General features: G+C 40.0%; 1 protein-coding gene across 3 annotated transcripts in view; it reads left to right on the top strand.

Moving 5' to 3' along the window:
• The window catches only part of ZNF143 (zinc finger protein 143), a 38225-nt gene extending 23170 nt beyond the window's left edge, over nucleotides 1-15055 (top strand). For all 3 annotated transcript variants that reach the window (XM_059474858.1, XM_059474856.1, XM_059474857.1), the window contains 8 exons: nucleotides 570-645; nucleotides 2834-2959; nucleotides 5873-6052; nucleotides 7159-7386; nucleotides 8611-8759; nucleotides 10076-10237; nucleotides 11020-11166; nucleotides 13105-15055. In XM_059474858.1, the coding sequence (XP_059330841.1) occupies nucleotides 570-645; nucleotides 2834-2959; nucleotides 5873-6052; nucleotides 7159-7386; nucleotides 8611-8759; nucleotides 10076-10237; nucleotides 11020-11166; nucleotides 13105-13188 (1152 nt within the window). In that variant the 3' untranslated portion in view covers nucleotides 13189-15055. The remainder of the gene's footprint in view (nucleotides 1-569; nucleotides 646-2833; nucleotides 2960-5872; nucleotides 6053-7158; nucleotides 7387-8610; nucleotides 8760-10075; nucleotides 10238-11019; nucleotides 11167-13104) is intronic.
• The last annotated feature ends 5995 nt before the right edge of the window (nucleotides 15056-21050 follow it).

Below are 21050 nucleotides of genomic sequence, written 5' to 3'. Positions count from 1 at the left end.
TCTCTTCCTTATTTTAAATTAAGTAAAGGAATTACTGGAATGGTGAATGGTCTAGGGCTGCTGACATTCCAGCTGAGGCTGGCACAGTCCCTTGCTGATGAGGTAACCTGCTCATAGTGCTGCTTTGTCTCTGACCACAGGAGCCAGCGAGTGGCTGGCTTTAGGAGTCATTGCTAAAATGATGTCCTGGCTGTAGAGGTTTCATGCACTATTAGAGCATCATTGGAAGCATTCATTGGAGTCAAAAATCAGATAGAGAGTGGGGTCTGAGGCATATTTACCTCCTGTCTTTAGTGTAGTGCATGATGGCAACTGTGCATGTATTTACAGAAGTGTTTTGTGCCAAACTGACTGGCAGGATCAGGTTAGACCTTGCAAAGAGACATCTTTAGTTTTAGGGAAAATGTTGTTAGCATATTTCATTATTTTTTCATCACTGACATAGACAGACACTTCAATGTGAATCTTAGTAAGATAAATAAAATATGTGGGCTTTGAGAATGAACTGTTTCTGTGCTGAAGTAACCAGATACAGCATTTCATTAAGTCACTGTATTGGATGTCAACAGGTGCATGAAAGGTCTCACACAGGAGACAGACCATACCAGTGTGAGCATCCTGGATGTGGCAAAGCCTTTGCAACAGGTAATCTTGTGCAGACTAACTCCTCCTGCTTGTTAGTGTTTGTGTGTGAATAAACTAAATTTTTAATATTGCCTTTTTTAACTGCTGAGTTGGTTGGGACAACTGGAAAAAAAAGTTACATTTTCATCTAGTGTAGCAGTAGAAAGGACAGAGAGGTTTAACTCTTACTGAAGGGGGAAGGAGGTGAAGCACTCAACACTTCCCTCACTCTTCTCCTGTCATCTACAGTCAAATAATGTTAAAAATAGGCTTTTCTTACCATTAAAATAATAGCAAAAGTTAAATGAGGTGATAATAGAAAGCTGAACCTTAGGCTAGGGGCAGATTCCTGATCTTCTGGTCTAAATTTGAAAGGAACTTTGAGAGAAGATGCTAGTTTAAGTGTTCTTTATTGAATTTCTATCATGAAGGGAACTCCCCATTTGTACAGATTACTCTGCTCATAAATGATGCTCTCCCTGAGAAGGAATTTGATTGTGCAAAATGCAATTATGAGGAATGAAACATGGAAGGAAGTGCAAGAGCAAAACTTGTTTCAAATTTAGTTCTTTTATTTGGAATGTAAATTAGTATCATGCTTAGAAAAGTCAGACTCTGGTTTTTTAATAAGATATTTTGAGGTAACTTAATCTGATCTAATACATTTGGTACAATTGCTTTGAATAGAAACAAGCAAAATAAATACTGATGCAAAGAGTCAAAAGGGAAACAAGCACACTTTTAAAGGGCTGCACCTAAGTTTAATTGCATAGTGTTTGTAAAGGGATTTCAAAACTATGTCATTAAATACTCTCTTCCTTTGCAACACACTGGTGTATGGCTATAAACAGCTGCTTGTTTATAAACACTGTATTTTTGATCAGAGCCATTGTACTGTTGTAGTTCAGCAATCCTTGCCTTGGCCAAATTCACTTTAAGTACTGAGTAGTCTTTGGTTTAAATGTAAAGAACTCTCCTGGGTTGAGTCATGAAATTGGGTTTATTTTAGATATAAATGTGAATTAATGCTCAGCTTGGTTAAAATGCTTAATGCTTTAAAAAACATCAAGAACAGGAATTTCAGCTGTTTTGGGGAGAACTCACTGAAATTAAAGCAGATGTCATTTTCTTACAGACTTTATTTTGTACAAATTTATACGTCACTTGTGGATACAAGTGACATTCAGGTTCATTTTCTAAAATGGCTGTTTCAGGCTTCTTTAGTCACTATGTTTTCAGTGAAGTGCTGAGAGGCAAATTTTGGTTAAATGCCCATTGCAAAATAATTTATAGAGGGCTTGATCCAAAGTTCACTTCAGACTGGTAGAGCTTTTGATGATGATGAGTTCCTAAAAGTAATCTTAACGAGAATGAGTGTCTATGACTGCTCTTGGTTAGCACCTGTATGTGTGATTTTGCTGCTGACTTTTGTAGTTATTGCTTTTCCTGTGAGCAAATAATTAAATATCATTTTGATGACAGTAGTGGGAAGAGGTAAAAACTCAATGGAATGCACAGCACATGGCTTCTTCAGAAGGCAGAATAAATATTTGTCCACATAATTGCAGTTTATCCTTCTGAAGGGAAAGAGAAGAATCATGGAAATAAATAAAACAATAAAAAATAAAGAATCTAAGAATTTCTAAACTGTTACCTAGAGATCTGCTGCTCTGTCGGGTAGAATGAAGAGCTTGCAAAGAATGAAAGAGTAAATTTTACTCATCAACATTGCTGAGTGGAATAGCAAGCCCAGCTTTTGCTGTTGATATTTGATGAGTGCTGTGATTGTGTGTTGGTTTCTGAGTGTCCTGGCTTGTGTGCTGGTGCCCTGCTGACACTCTTTGTGTCACCCTTTGCTGAGTGCTGTGATTCTGGTTGGTTGCTGAGTGTCCTGGTTATGTGCTGGTGCCCTGCTGACACCTTTGTGTCACCCTTCGCTGGGTGGTGGTGTCCCTTTGTGTCACCCTTTGAGTGCAGTGGTTCTGTGTTGGTTGCTGAGTGTCCTGGCTGTGTGCTGGTGCCCTGCTTGACACCCTTTGTGTCACCCTTTGATGAGTGCTGTGGTTGTGTGTTGGTTGCCGAGTGCCTGGCTGTGTGCTGGTGCCCTGCTGACACCCTTGAGTGTCCTGGCTGTGTGCTGGTGCCCTGCTGACACCCTTGAGTGTCCTGGCTGTGTGCTGGTGCCCTGCTGACACCCTTGTGTCCCCAGGGTACGGGCTGAAGAGCCACGTGCGCACGCACACCGGGGAGAAGCCCTATCGCTGCACCGAGGAGAACTGCACCAAGTCCTTCAAGACTTCAGGAGACCTGCAGAAGCACATTAGGACACACACAGGTACCCTCAGCACACATCTTTGTTCATTCACCTCGGTGCATTTTTAGTTCTTTCTCTTTCTTCATTCTGTGACTTTATACTGACAAAATCAGCCTGTGTATATTCTCTTTCTGAAGCCCAGTGAGCTCAGCAGCATTTCAGCATGGTAAGCATTAAATCTAGCATGCTTTTCTTGGAAAAAGTGCTAAAGCATTCACACTACTATGGCAAATGCACTAACTTTTAGCAGTGCCTCACTTACATTGTCACTGAGTCACTCATTGCTTTTACAGTTTCATCTGCAGCTGTAACAGAACAAGGAACTTTTCCTCAGTAATCTGTCTTGCCTTTTAGAAATGGCTTCAGTGTTCCTCAGTTTTGGTGCTTTAATATAACTCGCATGCCAGCTCCATGACAGTTGATATTCTGAGCTTGTTATCCTCATTTTCCATCTCTTCTTCCAGCAGAAAACCAAAATGTCAAAATTTTCTATGACAATTGTTTTCTGTCACAGAAAACCAACAGCTATTAAAACTTGCAAAGGCACAAAAAAGAAAATCTTACATTTTGTCTAAAAACATTAAATTGAAAGCCAAACCACAAATTCTAGACAGCACACACTACACTCTGCAAAACTCTGTGGCTGCACACACGTGTAAACAAGATTGCACAATGTCTCCTTTGTGCCTGTGATCTTCAAGTAAAACAACCCCTAAATGTAGGAAGGACAATCTATCACTTGCTAACCCATTCCATTAAATATATTGATGTCTGTGCTGGAGCGCTGACAAGCTTTTCCACTGAACTGTCTGAATCTGTGAGTCAAGAAGAAACAATAAAAGAAGTCGGGTTTGGGGTTTTTTCAAATTAGAAATAGTTAAAATATGGCAGGATGGGATGTACATATAGGCAATAAAAATTGTAAAAACTCAGCATTACATTAGGATATTTCTGCTTGTTTGGACTTCCATACATAAAAAGATTATGTTGGGATTAGTACTGTCTTGATTTTTAAACATCAGTGTGAACACATCTCAGCTCTAGAAGAGGACTGTTGATATGCACTGCATCAAGTACAACTATGAACTGAAAGGTTTCCTATCTGTGGACTGTTTTCTTTCCTTTTTTATGGCCACAGAAGGCGTGAGGTAATTTAATCTGTTTAGCAGTTGAGATGAAAGATTTGAGCCAGCCCTATGTAACCTACCCACCTGAACAGTATGAGTAATAGAATCGTACTCTCCCAGCAGAGCAGGGGCCAGGGGTGTCTCATTTTAGATTTATGAGTTTCCAGGAAGCTGAAGAATGAGAGGAAAAGTGCAGCACCAGCTCTGTGCAGGTGGATGGAGCAGCGTGTTCTCACGCCTTTGCAAGCTGCAGCAGGGCAGGGGGCAGCTCTGGGCTCTCCCACCCCTCAGAAACCTTTCCCTTCTTTAGGAGGCACATCAGGGTCAGCACTTCCTTCACTTTCTGCCTGTTTTAACCAGAATGACTTCTCCTCCCATCAAACGCTTGCCTTGGCTTCCTCCATGAGCTCCCCAGACACGCAGCTCTGGCATCGGGAGAGCTGCTGTGGATGGTGCTGCAGAGGGGTACAGCCTCAAGGCTTTGCATTTCTAGAGCTGGAATTCGCTGTCACCTGGAAACAGGTCGCTTAGCTGGGAAGTACATTAGAATTTGAAAAGGCCCCTCCAGGGACCGGTCTGGTGACATTCCTGCGGGCATTGTTTTGGAGGATCTGTCCTGGTTTCTGGTGCAGGGTCTGTTGCTGGGTGGGGCTGGCCCTGCTGCTTTGGGACTGTCTGGGGTCCTGGCTGCAGCGAGGATTAGGGGAGCCATGGTAACACAACACTGAGGTGTTCGGGGAATACACACTGCCTTGGCAGGAAGCTGCAAAACCTTCCCAAACAGCCGCCCGAAGGAGTGAATTGTAGTTTCCTCTGCCAAGGAGCGATTTGCTTTGGAGTTTTGTGGTATTACTGTCTATCAGGACTTGTTCTTTTATTTCTAATTACCTACAATTGTATCTGTAGTGGTGTTCTGCTCTTGCTCTCAGATTCTGCTCTTTGGTAAGCAGCTCAGTGTGTAGAATGTACTTGGCTCTAGAAGTGGGAAATTACCCCAGGACATCCTGTCAGTGGCTCCAATGTCTCCAAATTTCACCCCCCTTGCTCTCCTCCTCTATGTGCTTTGGTAGATCTGAAAGGTCAGGGTTATTGCAGTATTATTGGTTGGCCTTGGCTGCGATTCATGGTGAAATGCTGTGGTGCAGTGATGTAAGTTACTGTGCTTAAAATTATATTGCACAAAAAGACTTTAAAAGAACCTGTATTTGTGATTTGCTCTGGTCTGGGGGTTTGAAACTTGAGTTTTATGGCTGCTTCTCTTTAGAAAGTTTCTTTTTTAAGGTTAATACTTTCTATAACAAGTTTTATTAATGCATGTTTATCCTGGTTATATGTTAAATCATGAAGTTTTATTTGTTAACAATTGTCAAATTGTCAAAGAATTAACAATTGTCAAATATCAATGGTATGATACACTTGGTTTGGAGAATATATATATGGATTGGGAAGGTTGTTAAACAGTTGCTAGATTATGGTCAGTGTGCAAGCTAATCCAAGCAACTGATTCTGTGCATGAATCAGTTCTGTTTTATACTGTTAAAGTATAAAACAGTCTGTTCTATACATGTTAAAGTATTAATCTAAATGCTTCATAATTTAGTTTACAGACTGTATGGTTTTCCTGAATTTTATTCATTTTGGCTAAACTAGAACACTCCACAGTGGCATGTTCATGGTATTTCTGACTGAGGATCTCACAGATAAAATTAGGTAGCTTTAGGTTCCTACATTCAAGTCTAAGTGTAACTTGGGATTTTCATTCTTTTGTAACCTTTGCTTGTGCACCTTTTCTTGTCTTCTTTTTCAGGTGAAAGGCCTTTTAAGTGTCCCTTTGAAGGATGTGGCAGGTCATTCACAACATCTAATATTAGAAAGGTTCACATCAGGACACACACGGGCGAGAGGCCTTATTACTGTACAGAGCCAGGATGTGGGAGAGCTTTTGCCAGTGCAACTAATTATAAGAATCATGTGAGAATACACACAGGTACATGAGTGATTTATTGTACTTTGAAGTGGAATCTGCTTGGGAGAGGCTGTGTCATTCTCCTTGTGAACAATGTTTTGGTGTGCTGTAATTGGGTATAGTCATGTTTTATGACTTGGCTTGGTAATTCTGTTTGGGTGTCCTCTCCCCTCAGCTGAGGATATTTAAGCAGTTAGATTTCCCACCTTGCTGTCAAGGCAGAATCATTTTGGTGTGGATACAAAGTTTTTTAAACTGGGCATTGAGCTGAATCCTTAATATGATTCTGGGGCTTGCCTCCCTTGTGAGCTGTTTCTTAAATAAATACCACTAAAGGACAAGTCTGAGCTTAACTTTGGCTCACTGTTATGAGTCACCCTTTCATCCCAGCTGTATTTTCCTTGCTGCTGGAACTGTGGTCAAAACTTCCTTTTTCATAGTCTAGATGTGAAAATACTTATCTAGTATTTTCAGAATACTTATTTGGTGAGCAGAATACTTATTTGGTGAGCAGAAATAATAAGCACAAATTTGAAGATTCTAAAATGTAAAAGCCAGTGATGATAGGCAAATCAGCTTGGCAGCATTATGTATGTTATAGAAACACAGACAAAGTTCATAGAGCAACATTTTATAGCTTAGTTTATATTTTTTGTTTACAGTGTAATTTGGACACTCATTCCATTGATTTTTAAATGGAAGGTTTATGAAACCATAATTGTTTATACACATGCTTCCTATGGATTTCCTCAGAGCTTTCAATACTCAAGTGATACTAGTCAATATATCTGATCATTGAAGAAAACTAAGGGGCTTCCAGTAATAAAAGAACAAAATTCTCAGTACAATGACAATAATGGCAGTTTTCAGCCTGTATCATTCAGCCTTCATCAGAAGGATGTTTTAGATGGAATGATAGGGAGAAAAATGGGCCAAATTTACTGGCAGTAATTCTTAAAGACAGTAAGATGTAGCATTGATAAACTTTGTGAGGTTGAACTTCTCTGTTGCCTTTGAAATGAAAGTATGGTTGGCAATGAAGGTTTGTCCTCAAATATCATTTGCTGGCAATTTTTCCTGTGCATCCTTAATAAAGTTAACTTTATCCTTTTTGTTTTCCCACACAGGGGAGAAGCCCTATGTGTGTACAGTTCCTGGCTGTGACAAACGTTTCACAGAGTATTCCAGTTTATACAAACATCATGTTGTACATACTCATTCCAAACCCTACAACTGCAATCACTGTGGGAAGACCTACAAGCAGATCTCTACCCTTGCTATGCACAAACGGACAGCACACAACGACACAGAGCCCATTGAGGAAGAACAAGAGGCTTTCTTTGAGCCACCTCCAGGTTAGAATTGCAGCCTTTGAATCTCTAGTTGGGGGATGGTATTTTGCTGGGGGATTTTGGTAGCCAAGGAAATGAAAACATAGATAAAAATTTAAAGTACTTAATAAAGATATCTTAATTTCTCTGTAAGACTTTTTAGGGTGGTAGGCAACTTGTAAACAGAAATTGCATGGTAATTGGCCAGAAAATAAACTCATTTATAGCAGTCATGGGGTTAAGAGAGAAATTTGAGTTGAAATCTCAGCAAACCTGCTAAAAACATGAATGTGGCTAAGGAACCAGAGAGACTCTAAGCAGATTACAACTTACTGGACTTTTGTTAGGGATTTTTCAAAGAGTGTGTATATATATAACACCATGGCTGGTGACAATCTTTTGAGTAAAGGCTCTGCCTTGAGAAAAAAAAAAAATCTGTTTCTGCAGTACAGTGATAGGGGCTGGCTTTGCTGTGGTTTAGAGCAGTTTCTGTAAACTGTCCTAGAGGCAGAGATGGAAAGGAGCTGCTGGGCTGCAGCACTCCCCAGAGTTTGCTGCTCATGGTATCATGAGTATTGAATCCTGTGAGTATAAAGGATCAGACTGAAGGAAATACTGTGAAAGGACAAACACCACTGTCAAATTGTGATTTTTGGATGTGCCTGAAGATCAGAAATATCCCCACAAACTGTTTGGGTTTGCAAAGTTGTTTTGCACCATGTTCGTGGGAAACTGCACTGAACACCTCAAGCAGACTTGCTATAGCTTAATTCCTTCCTTTAAAGGAATGATAACATTTATTTGCTGAGGTTAAATATTTATAAAGATAATGAATTTACTTTAATCTTCACACAAAGGCATGTCACTAGATTCTTCTGTATGTGGTTAATTAATAACTTAAAAAAAAAATCCAGTTGTGTTTGCATGGAGTCCCTTGCATGGAGATGTTAACATTTAATGAATAAATTAGAAATGTTTATCACATTTTGATATTTGCTTACAAACTGAATGTATATGTAGTATTTATGTGTCTTTAAACTGATTGCTAGAAGATTATACCCCATGTTCCCAAAAAAAGACTTTCTGACTTGCTTCTGGTATCTTTCCTTCTTTTATTTTTCTCATCTTTCCACTATTTTTTTCTGTTGGAGTGTTTAAAACCTTCAGACAAGACTGGGACTTGTCATTGGCTCTCCTGGGAGCATTTAGAGTATGGAAAGTAACCTCTTGCCTCTTTGTATCCAATAGGTCAAGGTGAAGATGTGCTCAAAGGCTCCCAGATCACCTATGTGACAGGTGTAGAGGGAGAAGATGTCATTTCTGCACAGGTTGCAACAGTCACTCAGTCAGGATTAGGCCAACAAGTAGCACTCATATCCCAGGATGGAACCCAACATGTAAGTGACTCAGTGTCACCTGCTGACAAAACCAGGCTGAGAATTGAGGCACAGGTTGTAGCTTCTCCATGGGCTCTCTGAAATCACACAGGATTCTGGATAAATGTTGGTGGAAAGAAGCTTCTTTGGAGCTGTGTAGGGATATCTTTAGGGATGTGCTCCTGTGGAGTACCTAAGTGAAACCACATATTTTGACACATTAAACTGTAAAGTTTTCCAGAGTTAGGGGATTGATCTGTCCTTGTTATCTTTGTCACTCTGAAAAGAACTTTTTAAACAACTGCTATATATACAGCCTGTTTCTGAGGCTTCTCACAATTCCCAGATTATGCTGTTAATGTCTGATGGGCATCTTCACTGTCTTGGCTACACACACTTTGGGGGGTTGAGGGGTGGGGGAAGTCTTTGCAGTCCAGGTGCTTCCTTCACAAGCAGTTTGGTTGGTAATGTGCAGTTTCTAACATAAACTAAAGGATAAGGAATCCTTTGATATTATTTTCCACTTGAACATTCCTATGGCTGTCTTTTTTTAATGTTTTCCATAGATACATGTTTTTAAGGATTTCATATGAAATTTCTTTGGAAGGGGATTTCAACACAACTCTCTTGATTCACTGTGGCAGTGTATTGAAGGCTTTTGGGAAAAAAAAATCTGTATCAGCTGGCAGGGCAACTGAAGTACCAGTAATATATGAAAGATATATTCTGAATTCAGACTGAAATAAAATATCCAAGAGGCCTGTTACATTGCCAGGACATTGGAAATTCAGCAATACTAAGTAACTGGTAATTTTTACCCTCTAAAATGAAGGCCTGCAGAAGCCTTGACACAGAATTCTTATATTTAAATTATCGTTCAGCTTGACTTCAGTTCTGGGATTTATTAACTTGTAAATCAGACATCAAATTATATATCTGATGCCTTAATGCATTTGTACTGGAGACATCAGTAATTTATGTCATTAATTAGTTATGGATTGTTTATTTGTGGCTTAAATTCTAAGCCCTCATAGGGCTGTTTAGTATTTACATCAAGATCAAAGTATGTCAGGTGGTACAAACTTAAATCCCACTGACCTCTGTGGAAGACAGATGCATAGATAATCTGTTATGCTGTTATTTGGGATAACATGGAGTTGTGGGCTCTGGGATTAGGCTTGCATCCCCTCCTCTTCCTGAGGGCCATTTTCTGTTCTGTGAGCAGGTCAGTGTGTCTGAAAGGTCAGAGCTGTTGGATCCCAGCCAGTGGGGCAGAGGGAATGAGGCTGGAGCAGCTCTGAGCCCTTCCCTGCCTCAGGAGCTGCTGTGTGTTGCAGGTGAACATTTCCCAGGCAGACATGCAGGCCATCGGCAACACCATCACCATGGTGACACAAGATGGCACCACCATCACCGTCCCTGCCCACGACGCCGTCATCTCCTCGGCCGGCACGCACTCGGTGGCCATGGTCACTGCAGAGGGCACCGAGGGACAGCAGGTGAGGACACTGCCCTGCACTCCTGCTCCTGTCCCCTCAGGGCTGGTGGCAAAGGGGCCCTGAGCCACCACACTGCTGGCACTGATGCAGATTTAGCTCAGCAGTTTCCAGCACCTGGCCCACACATCCCCTCCTAAGTGCTTGATGTGTCCTACCCAGGGCTGTACATCTGCAGGTTTTAATGTTTTAAAATGTTTTAAAAACAAGGAGGCACCAAGAAAAAAATCTGAGGTACCATTCCAATGATTCATTTAGGTGTCTGTAAAATAACACCTAGAAATGCCAAGCTTTTCCCCCAAAGTTACACAGTAAATGTGTGACAGAACTAAGTATAGAATCCAGTATGAACTATAATTTCATTGGTTAATATTATGGGACTGTAATTTATTTGGCAGATGGGAAACATTTGTGTAAGTCTATATCTGTGGGTTGGTTTTTAATGTACAGATAAAACAGCTAACTTTTTAGTACAAATATGATGTTATCTTCAAGTTGAAATTCATTCAACTGTTCTAAAATTGCACCACATGAAAATAAAGATAGTTATTAATCTCTGTGTAGATAATCACAGGTCTGTAGGTGCATTTATTGAATTGCTGCAGTCCTGAGGATATTTATATTTTAAGAGCTAGTACTAATTTGGAGAGCACAATTATGGCAACTTTTGTTTTGCACAATACAGTTATGCTGATGAGTGATCCCAGCTTTGAAGGCAGTGGTGGTAGGAGGTGAGGGGCAGAACAGATGTGCCAGGCAGGTGACTGTGTCCCTTTGTCCTGAAGGTTGCAATTGTGGCCCAGGACCTAGCAGCATTTCACAGTGCCTCCTCAGAAATGGGACACCAGCAGCACGGACACCACCTAGTGACTACAGAAACCAGACCTGTCACATTGTTGGCCACATCCAATGGGACACAAATTGCAGTACAGGTAAGATGGGGAGAAATGGTTTTTTTGGAGTGTTTGTTACTTCTAGAGCTAGAAGCTACCTAGTCAGGTAACAAAATGATTTGAATAACCTTGGTTTCCTGAAAAAAAAAATAGCCCACAACTAAACTATCACATATTTAAAATAATATATAGGGTTAGGAAGAGGAATAAACAGTATCTGATTTTCCAAATCTACTTGTAGAACTCAGAAATAAGGGGAAGGCTGGGGGAGGTCTAAACTTCAAGTCAACCAAGCAGTTCATGGACTCACAGGTTTTCAGTGAAAAAGTGCTTTTGTTCATCCTTCAGCTTTGCATATAGGATTGACACATATAAATCCAAACCCTCAAGGATAAATTGCTATGAACTTATAAAATTAGCAAATTTGTTATTTGAACCTTGAAATGCTAATAGCAAAATAGGGCAAACAGTTATAAAGAAAGATTAATAATCAGAAATCTCTGGAAATAGTGACCTTGTGTAATGTGCCAAACCAGCACAGTACAAACAGTCTCTGTAAATAGTTCCTCACATTGTTCAAACACTGTCAGGAAAAGGTAATTTCTAGGTATGAAAGAGCTCTTAAGAGCTCAGATTGAAAGGAATAGTATTAATATCCTCAAGCAGAAACAAGAGATTGTTATTTTACCCTTTGTTAAATGGAAAGTAGCAAGTGAGATGCTGTTGAAAGTTGAGAGGCCCTGAATTCTGAACCCCTCTCTTTTGAGCTAATTTGGCACTAATGAAAACTGCCTGTAAGAGAAACCATGTCAGAAGGCAATTTTTGCATGAGGAAAAGAAAAAAGTAGCTAAAAGGGTCCTTTGAATGAAAGGAAAACAGGCACTCTCTGCACAAGCCCCTCTTCTGTTACCAGCAATGGAGCATTAACTTAGGTTGCTTTACATTAATTAAACTTAAAATACACAAATAGAAGAGAGGGATTTTAAAATTAAAATAGCGTTGATTATTCCTGAGAGTTTGATTTGCTTTTCTCTTGTACTTCAATACTAACAAATCAATCCATTTGGTTTCTAAGTCCTGGTAAAGCCAGTAGCCTGATAGTCCTATTGAAATCCTAACGAGGTGCAAACAGAGCTCTTGATTTGAGTGGATCCTGAATGTGATATGCAGCGACTGTAAAATAACAAGTGATACCTAGGATTGTCTCATTAGGTCAAACAATTTGGTTTTACCTTTCACACTCTCATATGTGTTTCTTCTGAGCCAATAGGTAACGACCAGCTTTACATTTTTTTTGTGAGGCTGAGGTTGTCCTCAGTGTTCCCATAAAGACAGTATAAAACTCCATGGATTCCTTCCCAAAATTGTGTCAAGTTGTATTTATTCAGGGTTGCTTATCTTACTTCTGGTAGTACCAGATAGTTTAGAGAGGAAATTAATTGTAGACTCAAACAGTGTCATCACAACAGCTTTTTTATGCAGTTGGGATTCTGCAATAAATGAACACTTTTTTAATAAATTAATGTCAGATGGTGTTCCAAAGAGCTGACTTTCTGTTAAGAGAGTTAGGAAAAATGAAGATGTTTGCTTGCTTTACCAGTGATAAAATGAAATGCAACAGCCACTGGGACTTCTGTGCCTGGTCTGAACTTTGTAATATCTGCCAAGTAAAATATCACCTACTTTGTGGGTCATGAAGTGTGTTTATCATGCAGCAGTTCTTTGAAGCACATGTATTTGGTGGTTACACATAAACTCAGTGTAATCTCCTAGCAGCAGCTATCTTAATTGTCAAGCTGATTAGATAGCTGCTGGTATATATTATCATCCAGGAGAGGTGTGACAATACTGATCACACTTATTTGGGCTGAAGTACTGTTTGGTATCTAGATCTTTGCTTTCAGAACTTTTTGGATGCATTTATTATCTAAATGTAACGTTTTGGATTTCTTTCTGTTTGAATGTGTTTGTTTCAGCTTGGAGAACAACAGTCTCTGGAAGAAGCCATTAGAATAGCCTCCAGAATACAACAGGGGGAAACACCAGGGATTGATGATTAACTTGTAAAACTGCTACCAGAACAATAGAGTGAAAGGTATTTTATTTTCAACCAACAAAAGTCCATGCCAGCAACAGCCCGTAAAAACTTTGAAGTCCCCCACTCACTGATACTGTGTACACATTTTATGCAAGAGTGAAGAACATTTTCTAAGTTTTGTGTACATAACCCTTGGAATGGACTGACATCATCTACTTCCAACCGTTGCATTCAGGAATATGGAATTAGGATTATATAGTAAACTTCCTTGTTATCCTTTCATCAGATTTCAGACTGGTCTACAAGCAAGTAAAAAATAGAAGTATTGGAATTAATTTTTAATGTCATGTACAAATAATGAAGGCATTACTGAAGATTTCAGCTGTTTAAATAACCATTTCAGGAACCCTTACAAGTAATAAAGGCAACAAAGCCTTTTTAAATTGCATTCCATTAATGGAAAAGTCTTGGATTTTGAGCCTACTACTGTAAATCTTCGTATTTTGATTTGTTTCATACAGATTTGAATACTCTTTAGATTATCTACCCCATCTCATTCATTGTAAATACAGACTGTTAATGCTGGAAGTGCTAATTATATTATCTTTAAATTGGATTATGTACAAAGAACTGGTTGTTGAATATTAAAGAAAGTAAATCTAATGATTTTGTTTCTTTACATATTTTACTTAAGATGTTACTCTTGAATTATTATGCAATAAACTATAGCAAGATTGTATTGTTTAGATAGGATGATATTGTCATGTGACATACTGTTTTACTTCTTACTGAGACTGAAGTTCAAATTATTTATTTACGGCCTTGTATAAATTTTTCCAAAGTTTATTTATCATAAACTGAATTTTTTGGCATTAATTTTGATCGTAATCCACTATAGTGTATTAAGCAAATACTGGTAATAGTTATTTCAGACATTCTAAAACACTACAAGAGTGATTTTTCACTAAAAGGTGACGTTCCCCATTTTCAAGTGAACTATTTTCAAATGGTGCATTTGCAGCAAAAGTCCAAGTACTAATAGTTGTTTTCAACAGTTCTGAGTGCCTGCTGCTACCATTCAATACCTAGGATGTGCTTGATAATCAGTGCTTTTGAAAATCAGGACACAAGTTACTAGGAAAAAGGGATTAATAATGATGTAAGTACAATGCTTCTCTCCAACTATCATTCTGTAAAGGAAAAATCCGTTGTAGATATGTCTAAAATATACAGCAAAATGTAACTTTCCATTTTTTTTATATGAAGAAGTGTTTTTACTCTTGTCTTGTTAGAAAGCTGGTTAAGCAAGTTAAACATTTTTGGCTTCCTGTAAGATTCAGTGCTTATTTTAGATTAGTGTCAAGAGCACTTCTGAAACTGAAGCCTCACCTTTAGCTTTCTCAAGGGAAGGATTGAACAGCCTCTGGACAAAATCTCTATTAAGGAATCCCAAGTATTGTGAGGTGCACGTCCTACATGAAAAAATAAAGTCCATAACTAAGTACCTTGAGGTGTTTGACCTCAGAAAGGCCAAGTTTGAATAGAATGAGCCAATTTATTGTGAATTACTGTATCAGTGTGGGTTGTAGCATTTTATGTTTTCTACACAGAAGCAGTGAGAGAATACAGTACTGTGGGATAGATGGGGACAAAGGAAAGGCCATTCTCTGCATAAATTACAAAGTAAAACTTGAAAACATATAGGTTGTCTGTAACTTTTGTATAGGATTGAGGTTGCTTGCTCACTTAGGTGCCAGTTTTCCTGAAATGTTGTAAATCTTGATATCCCATGGAGATAAATGTACTATGCAAGGAGGATTAATTGCCTGTCAACTAGATCAGTTTCTTAGTACTTATCACCTTTTAGAAATTAAAGTTGTATCATTTGATGTGAATGTTCAAGGTTTTTTTTTTCCTTAAATTTCCTTGCTAATAGTTTCTGAAAATGGTGGCTGGAACGGTGACTTTGACTTAGCAAAGAAATAACTTCAGTTCTTATTTCTTTTCATCTCCCAGAACATTTCCTGACCACTGTACAAATGTGAGTATTCTTTTTCTTTCATACAAGTTGGTTTGCTGCAAGGTGTTCATTCACAACCAGCTCAGTCAGGAAACCTGTAGTATTTTAAAAATTATTTCTGTGACTGTTACCTTATCAGTTACTCTTGCAAAACTCCCAAGTCAAAGGTGGTGCTCCCATGTTTTGCTAGCTCCCTCGACACAAATAAGGTAAAATGCTTAGTGTTTAAAGAAGAGCTGAGGTGATTATGTGTGCCTTAGCCTGCCTTCATAACAGACCTTGGTGGTTCTCCCCTGCTGCTTCCATGCAGTGGAAGGAGCTGTTCTGGTAGCTGAGGCTGCACGTTGGCATTGGAAGGTCCTGTAGCAAAGTTTAGACAGGACAAGATTGGGTTAGATAGACAGGAAAATTGGCAAAAAGGATTTCAGGAGGAGGAAGCAGAGATTATGACAGCACTGGGTGTTTGGCAGTAGAAATCTCTGTACTTTACCCACAGATTCAACCCCTCGTTTGAAAACTGTCTCAGAGGGAATGCTGTGGCACACACAAAGAAGTAGCTTGTAGAAGATGAGCCCTGTAAAGCAAATGAGCTCAGTGTATCACCACTGCCTCTTGCAGACTGACTCCCACATTTCCTGTAGGATTTTTCTCTTGTGTGTCAATTCCGGGTCTATACCAATTCTCCCCATGAAGGAATGAGCCCCAAGTCTTTCCAGACCTCGCAGTCAACTTTTCCCTTTTAAGTATCTCTCCAGATTTTCCCTCTGGTGGCCTTTGCTTTGCGGTAGTTTAGTGTCTCTCCTGATAGTGAAAGAGGTGATTATTTTCGGTGCTGCAGGCTGGTGACCTATTGTGCCAGACACACTCTGCATAACAGCAGGACGGCTTTTACCCCGAAGGGCTAATGGTTTTCATAGGAGTGAGTCCTGCTGTGAACAGCCCTCATCCTGCTGCTGTGACTAAGGCCGGCTCAGCTGACCGATACCGCAGGGCCGCTGTGAGACGGGCACGTGGTGTCTGCTCAGCACAGGGCAGGACGGGCTCGGGCAGGGATAAGCAAACACAGGCTGAGCTCTGCTCTGCTTCCCGACCCTCCTCAGCCCTCCAATACTGCCCCAGTTTGTCCCACTGCCCGCTCTGGGTTCTGCGAGGGTTCTGCTGTAGCAGGGAAATCCCTGTGCCCTGCTGTGCTCTTCCAGCGCACCCAGGGAGCCTTCCCCAGGGAAGCATGGTGTGGAGTAAGGATCTCATCGAAAATGCTTCTGATTCTGGCAACTCCAGCTCTACAGCTGCTGAGGTTTGTCACTCTGCACCTTAAGCTGACCAAGATGCAGAAGTGCCCCGCAACAAACCTGTTCTGTTCGTTCTGAGTTTGTCATTGAATGAAAACAAAATTTCTGTGAAATTTTCAAATAGCACTAATATCTGTGTGACATGCAAACTGATTTTCTTAAGCAGTAAGGTTTTGAGAGACTGGAAATGACAGGTAACTTGTGTCCTGTTCAGCTATTAACTTAGAGCTGTTTGAAGCTTTTAAAAATGTATTTATTCAGCATGCATCATTTTTGTCTTGAAAAAGTGGAAATTGCCTTGTCTTTGCAGATGCATAAAATCAAACTCCAGCCCCTTGTTTATAATAAGGTACTCCTACTTTTTTATTTGCAAAGTATGTATTTGAACACCATTTTCCCAAAAGTATCCTGTGTTCTATGGATAAAACCCTCTAAAGCATAGACACCTATGACAACAGAACAAAAAGCAAGAGCCATTTTCAGTTCCTTTGTTGGAGGTAGTAAACTGCACTCAAGCTGAGGCAGAGAAGCAAACATTTTTCCTTGTTATGTGTATTGTAAATTGTGCCATCAGTTTGGCATTCCTTTGATTCTGTTTTTCATTCTGCTGATGGAGTTCACTTGGCCAGAGGAAAATGTAACAATCTCATTAGGCCATCACCATTAGCACTAAGTTGTTGACACCTCACCCTAGCGGGAAGGGGTGATACCAGACTTTCTAACCGAGGGTTATATTCAAAGCAGACTTTAATTATCCCAATAAACATAAAAGCTTATACAATTATCCTAATAAACATAGAAGCCTATATCAACAAGTGAGCACTTGGTCCTATGCAGTCTGTGTATTTATCTCTGCTGGAAATGTGACCCCCTTAAATCCAATCCATCCCAGGTTCTGAAACAATGAGAGTTTTCTTTGGATTATTACTGTTCTGTTTAATTATTTGTAGCACTTTGCTCAAAGGAATGACAAACCATTTACACTTTCAGGGCACCAGTAACTGCCTGGAACTTTTCCTGTAAGTAAAAAGTATCTTATGTGGTTGTCAAAACCCCCAGTGTTTTACCCTTTCTTTTGTTTAAATCCATCATCAGCCTTTAGGTTGATTTGCTACTGCTTTTTACTTATTTTTCAAGAGACTTTTGGACTCTCCATCGTGTTACTGCTTGGTTCTGTAGGATTTGCTGAGAGGTTCCTGAACAGGCAGCTTAGTGAGGCAGGACAAGGGCAAGAGGCTGACTTTCCAACACCTGGCAGGTTTGATGGCATAACAAAAACAACCCAAGGATGTAAAAAGCTCCTGGAGATACAACAATGGTCCAAAGCTACATCTCCAGTGGGGTTTTTTCCCTGGTGTGCAATAACTCAGGGCTAATTCAGATTTTAATATTGGTTGTAATGATTGAAAAATCAGAAAGTGCAAGAATGATTTGTGGGACAGATGGGATTAGCTGCTTTTTGTTTTTTAACAGATACATTCAAGAGACAGATTTTTTAAAAAATCTTTTTATCTGCACACCAAAAAATGTTTGTAAAATGTCTTACCTTAAATGATGCACTAAAGAGATTATTAGAAGAGTAGTAGATTTGAAGAAAGGCACAGTACCTCTCTTATGGTTTTGCATGTTCCCTGAAGGGGAAAAAGGAAGCAGGCAGGTTAGTGATAGAGGTAATTAGTAGTGTAGTGACTACTTAGTTTATGTGCATTAGACATTGTGACTTTTTAATTGCTGGTACAAAATCTTTCTATTTTGATCATTTTTACTTGGCTTCAACAGAGAATTGGGACATTCTAATTGTACAAATTTCAGTCATGGCAATCACTCTGTCTTTTCCACTCTTCAGATGTTTTGGAGGAAATTTCTTACTGGAATACAACTCTCAGGACCAGACTGTTTTGCCATTTTCTGGTTAAGCAGATTTCAAGTGTTAAGAGGTAAACTTAAAAGCAAAAAAGGGAGTCACTAAAAACTGTCATGAGTGTGTGCTCTCATACTCATAGAGAATTACTGAATTGTATGTAACTGCTTGGCACAACCTGTACTTTTTTAATGTACTTTGTACATTTTAACTTCTGAATACCTTTGGATTTTCCCTGAAATTCCTAGATTTTGGATCCAGAAGCTGTTCTTTACTTTGTGGAAGCCTTGGTGCTGTCAAAATCACTGTTCTATTCTCTACCTTGTTCTCTTGCTGTTATTATTTAGAGTCCCTGGGTGAATAAATCCCTGAGCAATGTTCTCTCTGCCTGCAAACTATAGACTAAAAAGAGAACAAGGACTGGCAGCATCAGCTATTGGCATGTCTTTGGATATACAAAGTCCATTTTTGATGGGAAACACATTTAACTCTGGACCTTGTAATTGAAGAGAAAGAGGCTGCCAGCTAACAGCAGCTGTTAGCAGCACAACCCCAGATAAAATAATCTTTAAACTGCTCACCTTTAGGCTGTCAGTGGCCCAGACACAACATCTCCCAGTTGGCACACTCCCACTGGGACTGTTGTCCCTGAACATGCCAAGTCCTGTGTGAGCACTGGAATGCCATTGCTGGCACTGGTGATAAGCACACTGCTCCCTGGGTACCTGCTGAAAACCAAGATAAAAGCTGGGAAAACAGCAAAGATCTCTCTCTGCTTTCAGTTCTCCACCAGCAGCCTTGGCACAGCTGCCTGTTGTGTTTCTGTTTTTCATAGAAGCAGCTTTACCTTCTTCCTCTTCTGCTCTCTCACTCCATTCACACCTGCCCTGATGAGGTGAATTATGCTGGCTGATGTAAATGGGTTTCAGCCAGATTTTGGCAGAACTCTTCCTATTTGATGGGAAGTGGTTTTGGAGAATTCCAGATGAGCTTGCAAGTGCAGGAACCCTGACAAGATGGCAATGCCACTTCTCTGGCAGTCCTGACAGCCAGACAAATTGGCCATTGTTCTATTTCTTCCTCTTTTTTGACTTCCCCTGCTACCCACAGAAGTTGGAAACAATGGTTTCCTTGAGCTTGAAAACTCCTAGTTAAAAGCAGCTGTTTGCCTGTGAATGTGTGCAGCTCCAGATAAATATTTCTAGTAGCAAAATATTCAGTGCACCTTAGGAACAAGTATTATAAAAAGGAAAAGAACCAATTTTGTAAATATATCCTGAAACTGTTAAACCACTCAAATTTGTAGGAGTATCAGCCAGGCACTGCCTAGCCATCAGTTTGTGTGCTGTTACATCTGTGGGAAGAATCAGGGCTTGAGTCTGCAAGATCTGTAGCAGTTCAGAGGTGCAATTTAATCAGCTTCAGAGAATTTGGGATGATTTGGCACAGTGTGGAAAGCTGCAAAGCTCCTCCTCACTGAGCTTCTTCCTCTGGTCATGTCCATTGCTCAGGTGCTCTCTGGGAGGGAGTTGGCTCTGTGGGGCTCCTCATGTTCATCACAGGTGCCACAGGGGAGCAGAGCTCCCCTCAGTCTGGGCAAAAGTCACCTCTTCAACACCACTGCTCATGGTCCTGTCAGACTACAGCAAAACAATGGGTGTGAGTTCAGATCAGCACATAGACAGAGCCTGTGAACTCTTACACAGCAGCTGTGCTTTTTGTTGGCTACATATTTATTCACTACTTCCCTTTCTTAATTGCTTTCAGATTGCAAATAAACTTTCTTTTAAAATCATTGTGTTACTGTTGTCTCCTTATTTCTCTATTCCTTTTTTCATTTCCTCTCCTGTCTTCTCCTCAGAAATACTTTCTTCTCTGTACAATTCTGAATTGTAGCACTTGATTTTGTCTCGCTAAACTGTTCCAGTGATTAGTAATTCATTAGTAACTCATTCAATTACAACAGGGCTTCTGAACTTCAGTTTGTCACTTGCTGTCACCAAATACTGTGTCTGTAGACTCCAGAAAATATGAGTTACATCAGGTTGAGTTTGGGAAGGAAACTGCAGGCTTTGACATTACAGGGGGAGGGATTTATTGAAAGCTTACAGTCTTTAAACTTTTTCAAAGAAAAGGAAACTTCATTTATGACTGAAGCAAGCCACAGATAGTGGCTGGAAAGTTTTGAGTCACTTATAAGAATTGCTTTGCATCTCCCTCTGTGAGCTCTGATTGGAGAAAAAGGTGATGGAGATTCTGTTTTTACATAACCTTCTCTTACATCATCTGTTCTAAAACTTGAATGCTTCAGTTAGTACTTGCTGCACAGGGGACTTAATTTTTAAAAATGAATATTTTAAATGGAATGTTAGTGTGGTTCTACAACAAGTGGGTTTATACTTGACTTGATGTAACCCTCTCTCTGTCCCATTTTCATAGGTTATGCTGGCTACTTTCAGTTTTCTCCAAAATGCAAAACTCAAAACTTGTGTTCCTGTGGCTCATCACTGCTTGTCCTAAAACCAGGACAGCTCTCTGCAGAGAAATGGGTATTTTCAGGCAGAAGAGGTTAAAGAATTTGGCATTGCCAGAAGTGGAATAGGGGACAATGCTATCCATCCCTCTAGGTGCGAGGTTCTGCTCCCCAGGAGTGTGTCAGGGGCAGCACATGAGGATTGTGTGCCGGGCAAGGAGGGGAGCTTTGTGGAGGA

The sequence above is a fragment of the Ammospiza nelsoni genome, chromosome 6, assembly GCF_027579445.1.
Source record: "Ammospiza nelsoni isolate bAmmNel1 chromosome 6, bAmmNel1.pri, whole genome shotgun sequence".
Lineage (NCBI taxonomy): Eukaryota > Metazoa > Chordata > Aves > Passeriformes > Passerellidae > Ammospiza > Ammospiza nelsoni.
Note: the sequence above shows the minus strand (reverse complement) of the source record. Positions and strands in the feature narration are given on the sequence as shown.